At 59.0% G+C, this 5,692-nt stretch overlaps 1 protein-coding gene across 1 annotated transcript in view; it reads left to right on the top strand.

The window, feature by feature from the left end:
• KDM2A (lysine demethylase 2A) overlaps positions 1-4,256 on the top strand; it is a 31,959-nt gene extending 27,703 nt beyond the window's left edge. Inside the window, exons 17-21 of the mRNA XM_031065403.1 lie at positions 13-193; positions 1,156-1,319; positions 1,569-1,727; positions 1,823-2,038; positions 2,140-4,256. Of these exons, the coding sequence (XP_030921263.1) occupies positions 13-193; positions 1,156-1,319; positions 1,569-1,727; positions 1,823-2,038; positions 2,140-2,321 (902 nt within the window). The 3' untranslated portion in view covers positions 2,322-4,256. The remainder of the gene's footprint in view (positions 1-12; positions 194-1,155; positions 1,320-1,568; positions 1,728-1,822; positions 2,039-2,139) is intronic.
• The last annotated feature ends 1,436 nt before the right edge of the window (positions 4,257-5,692 follow it).

The following is a 5,692-nucleotide window of genomic DNA, read 5'->3' on the forward strand; positions in this document are numbered from 1 at the left end:
AGGAGGAGGAAGAGGAGGAGGAGGATGAGAACGCGGAGGAGGGGGGGGCGGCCCGGCTGAACGGGCGTGGGGGCCGGGCGCAGGAGGGCGAGGAGAGCTGCGTGCAGCGCGAGGTCTGGATGTCCGTGTTCCGCTACCTCACCCGCAGGGAGCTCTGCGAGTGCATGCGGGTGTGCAAGACCTGGTACAAGTGGTGAGTGTGGGGACACGTCCTGGGGCTGGGGCTACGTCTGTGGCGGACACCCAGAGGCAGCAGGGGGAAGGATGGCAGCTCAGTGCCCTCCTGTCACTCCCCAGAGCCAGGCAGTGTCATTGTAGCCAGCCCACTGCCTCTGCCATGTGTGTACCCATCTCTGTTGTTGCCTTCTGCCTTCCTCTTGTCCCCTCAGCTGTCCCCTGCTGTGTCCTTGTGAGGTGCCAATGCCCTTGCCTCGCCCATCACGCTGATGGTGCTTGCCCTTCCTGGCCTCCCTTGCTGCCTGGCCTCCCAGCAAGGCAGGGAAGGCAGGCTGAGGCGGGATGGCTTTGCTGGCTGGAAACGCCTCGGGGGACAGCAGGCCCAAAGAAGACAATGCTGGCACCAGGACAGCTGTGCATGGAGGGCTTGGGAGCAGACAAGAATGGAAACTGGGAGGTTTCTAACAGCTGAGCAGCAGGGATTGCCTGCTTTGATCAGCAGCTGGTGGCAGTGGTGTGGTGGAGGAGTGTCCCCTCGCCTGCACCTTCAGGGACTCAGCTAAGCTGCCATAGGGTCCTGGCTGTCCACAAACTCCCATGGGAGAGGAAGAGTTTGCTCCTGGCAAAGGAGTGAGCTCTGCTGGGGCTGTGGGGTGGGACACGCAGTGTTTTGCCTGCTGGGAGTAAGGATCCTTAAGATCAGGAGAAACACCCACATGGGGGCAAGCAAGCCTGCAGCTGCAACTTGGAGTTTTATTTTGGGGCAGTAAAACCCTGCTGGGGCTGCACTGGGTGGCCCGACACCTTCAGCAGCCTCCCATGTTTGGGGAAACCCATGGGAACGAAGAGGAACAACCTTGTTCTGTGGCTGGGGCCACGCCAGGGCTGGGCTCCTTCCGGAAGCCAGGCAACCTGCTGGCTGTCTATTATCCCATGGGACTCTTGGGACTCAACTTTCAGCTTCGTCCTTGTCCCCAGGTGCTGTGACAAGAGATTGTGGACGAAGATAGACTTGAGCAGGTGCAAGTCCATCACCCCGCAGGCGCTGAGCGGCATCATCAAAAGGCAGCCGGTCAGCCTTGACCTCAGCTGGACCAATATCTCAAAAAAACAGCTTACATGGCTCGTCAACAGGCTGCCAGGTGAGTGTGGGCTGGGGAGGGGTCCCATCCTCTGCCACCAGCCTGCTCCAAGGCTTCTTGAGGGCTGGGTCATGGGGAGAGACACCCTGCAAGCCTGAGAACTCCTGGCTGCCTGGGTCCCATCACCCAGCAAGTGTCCCACCCCAGGCAGGGAGGGGACCTGCGTCCTCATGTGCCTGGAAAAATGATGGTGGAGATCTGGGAGCTTACCAAACCCGTCTGACTCGTTATCTGCCTCCCTTCTGCCAGGCCTGAAAGACCTCATCCTAGCGGGCTGTTCCTGGTCTGCGGTCTGTGCCCTCAGTACCTCCAGCTGCCCCCTTCTCAGGACCCTCGATCTTCGGTGGGCAGTAGGAATCAAGGACCCTCAGATCCGGGACTTACTCACGCCTCCAACAGACAAACCCAGTAAGCTGCTGCTGCTGCCCTGGGGCTGCCTGGGCTGGGCAAGGTGAGGTCCCCAGGGCAGTCTGTCCACTCTGGTTCTCCTTCTGCCTGTGCAGGTCAGGACAATCGCAGCAAACTCCGCAACATGATCGACTTCCGGCTCGCCGGGCTGGACATCACGGACGCCACGCTGCGCCTGATCATCCGCCATATGCCCCTGCTCTCCCGCCTCGACCTCAGCCACTGCAACCACCTCACGGACCAGTCGGCCAACCTCCTCACCGCCGTGGGCTCCTCCACACGCAACTCCCTCACCGAGCTCAACATGGCAGGTGCGTGCCCTGCTCCAGGTGCCCCCTGGGTTTCCCATTCCTCCTCATGGTGCTGTTGCTGGAGGCGTCCCCCTCACGCTCCCTGTGCTCTCTGCCCGCAGGCTGCAATAAGCTGACGGACCAGGCCTTGCTGTACCTGCGCCGCATCTCCAACGTCACCCTCATCGACCTGCGGGGTTGCAAACAGATCACCCGCAAAGCCTGTGAGCACTTCATCTCGGACCTGTCCATCAACAGCCTCTACTGCCTGTCCGATGAGAAGCTGATCCAAAAAATCAGCTAGAGACCCTCCCCGGGGCAGACTGAGGAGAAGGAAAAGAGCCCATCCCGCCCCTCTCGGAGAGCCCCTCCTCCACCTCCCCCCTTGCCCTGCGTGTCCTGCCGCTGCCTCCCACCTGACTCGGCAGGCAGGGCCGGCGCTGGCCTCGCTCCGCTGTCCTTCCTCCTCCTCCTTCCCCGGGACTTCTGCCGAGGAAGATGTCCCACCAGGCTGGCCAGTACCAGAGGAGGAACGGGCACATGGCAGGGAGCCTCGGCCTGGAGGCTGGCCGCTCCCGAGGCGGGGGCTGTGACAGAGGCCTCTGTGCAGAGAAATGGGGCACCCTCTCCCCCCAGCTTTCCCCCTCATCCCCGTCGTCTCCTTGCCTTGAAACACTTGTTACTTCCCCGGTAGCACAAAGCTTGAGGGTCGAGGTCTCTCCGAGGAAGCGGGAGCAGAGCCAGAACACCCCGTCCCCCTCTGTGCCGCCACCAGCTCGGCACTTCCCTGCGCTCTTCCCCCCTTTTCCCTTTCCCTTCGCCTTCCCCTCGACTGGCTGCAGGGACTGCTATCCATGCCCCTCCTCCTCCCACACATCCGGGCGGTTCTTGGAGCGCCCAGGGCAGGAGCCCCGTGGCCGGGGATGTCCCGGGAGCAGGGGCTGGGGGATAACTCGTCTGTCCGAGGGGATGGAGCCGGGGAGAAACCCACAGGTACACCAGAGCTCAGGGAGGACTCGGGAAGCATCAGCCAGGGGTGAGTGAGCGCGGGGCGGGGACAGGAGCTGCCTCCTCTTCCTGCCCAGCTGCCGGCACCACGAAGCACTCTGGGGCCGGAGGGGCGAGGGCTGCTCCGCGGCCTGGGACCGAACTGGCATCGTCCTCTCCTTCCCCCCCCACCCCCTTTTCGCTGCCGATTTTCCTTTGCAATGAATGGTTGGTCCAAAGAACCTCTCTCTAGGGCAGCAGAGAGCTTTTTGCACTTTAAAAAAAAACAACAAAAAAAAAAAAGACAAAAAAACAAAACAACAAAAAAAAAAAGACAAGAAAAAAAAAAGGAAAAAAGGTTGGAATCTTCTTTTTCTGGGTCACTATTTTATTTCCCTCCCTGTCCTGCCTGTGCCTGGACGCTCCCCCTCTCTGTCCCCCCGGTGTCAGCACCCTGCTCTCTCCCTGGCAGCGTACCGATAGCACAATCCGGGGTGTCCCCTCCGTGCCACCCCCGGGCCCCAGCCCCGCAGGGGTCCCCGGGGGGCAGCCCGCACCCCCCCTGCTGCTTCAGAAGCAATAAAGGAGGAGAGGCGGCCCGCGGGGTCTGTCCCCGCAGGGGGACACCAGGGGACAATCCCGCAGTGCCTGTGACAAGGGGCAGTGCGGCCGAAGCGGAGCCGGCGGGCTCGGAGCAGGAAACCCCCCCAGGCGAGAGGAGGAGCCTTCGGCCTCGGCCGCTCTCGGCGGTGGCTCCCGGGAAAAGACATCGGAAGAATTAAAGCTTTTCTTTTTCCTTTGGATTCCTTTTGAGTTTTGCAACGCGAAAGAAGAATTTCCAGAGCTGGGGTTGAGAGGGGCGAGGTGCTCCCTCCTCCGCGGGGACAGCACCCCCTTCCCGCCGTGTCCCCGCCCTCCAGCCGCAGAGACTCCGGCGTGCGACCCTCCTCACCACCCCGGCGTGGTGCAAATCCACGAGGAAGAAAAAAAGAGAATTATATATAATAAAAATCACTTAGTGATTTAAAACCAACCCAGCCTGCTCCCTAAAGACAACTCCTGCAAGCAAAGTCACTTGTTTAAGGGTTTGGTTGTGGTTTTGTTTTGTTTCGATCCCCCCTTCCCTCCCTTCCTCCTTCCCTCCCTTCCATGGAGAAATATTGTAAATATCTATTTTTTTGTTGGCGATTTAGAGTCCATCTCTGATGTTTGTGCTTTAAAATTAAATGTAAGCATTAAGGGTAAAAGCAAACAAAGTCTTGCACTCTCTCAGCTGGGGATTGGGGTTCTTGGCTGGGGCAGAGGGAGGGCACCTACTTGGCAAGTGGGTTTGTTTTTCTTTATTTTTCCTTTTTTATTATTTTTTCCCCTTTTTTTCTTTTTTTTTTTTTTTTTATTTGGGGGGTTTTTGCTTCCTGTGTCTTCTCCCATGCTGGATTTTTAGAGAGGCTCTTTGTTCATGCCATATTAGCACCAGGCTGGGCAAGCTGTTGTTGTGTGGGGAGGGAAAACCCCAGCCTCCCACGGGAAATATTTTTGTTTCTTGGGGGTGAATTTTTGGAATTAAAAAAAAAAGACTGAAAAAAAAAAAAAGACCAACTAAAATCCATGAGTGTGAGCTCTGCCCGTTTGTCTGTGAGGGAAGTGGAGGGGACAGGCCAGGGCTGGGACCTCCTGTGCCCCCCTGTCCCCAACACTGTGGCTTCTCAGCTGTTCGAGAAGAAACTGGAGCACTGTCGGTGGTGGCAGTTGTCCCGGTGTCACCACTGTCTCCTGGCGGGTGGTGGCAGCTGTCCCTGTGTCCCCTCACCTCCTGCCAGGGCCACAGGGCCTCCAGAGGCCTGTGGGGTTCTTGCCCTCCACATCCCTTGGGAAACCTGCCCTCTCCCAGTGGATTCCTGGGCCACCAGGGTGACATTTAGTGTCCCCCACCCTGCGGGGATGTCACAGTCCAGGTCCCCGCAGCGGCTGGGCTGTGACATTTGCATGGCGAGGCACACAGCAGGTGACATCATCCTCCACAGGTGGCTGAGGCCACTGTCACCCTCCCCGTGCCCTGGTCCCCAAGTGCCACCACGTGCCTACCCCAGTGATGCAGCAGAGCCAAGTGAATCTCAGCGCCCCGACCGCCTGCCTGTCCCCTCCAGGTGTCCCCTCGTGGCCCTGGGGACAGGGACCCTGCACACAGCGTCACGCATGGCACATGTGGTCGCACGCACATGTGGTGTGGAATGACACGAGGTCATGCACGCACAGAGCCACTGTCACACACACCCATGGCATCTCTCAAACAGTGTCACACACACAATGGTGGTGTCACACCCCTAGGCTGGCACACACTCAGCTGGTGGCACACGGGCATCTAGTGCCATGCATCCTGTGTCACACCCAGTGTCACACACATACACCCAGTGTCACACACATACACCCAGTGTCACACGTACACCCAGTGTCACACACACACTCAGTGTCACACACACCCAGTGTCACACACACACACCCAGTGTCACACACACACCCAGTGTCACACACACACACACCCGGTGTCACACATGTACACCCAGTGTCACATACACACACCCAGTGTCACACACACTCAGTGTCACACAGGTACACCCAGTGCACACACACACACCCAGTGTCACACACATACACCCAGTGTCACACACACACACCCAGTGTCACACA

Source organism: Geospiza fortis, unplaced genomic scaffold, assembly GCF_000277835.1.
Source record: "Geospiza fortis unplaced genomic scaffold, GeoFor_1.0 scaffold578, whole genome shotgun sequence".
Taxonomy (NCBI): Eukaryota; Metazoa; Chordata; class Aves; order Passeriformes; family Thraupidae; genus Geospiza; species Geospiza fortis.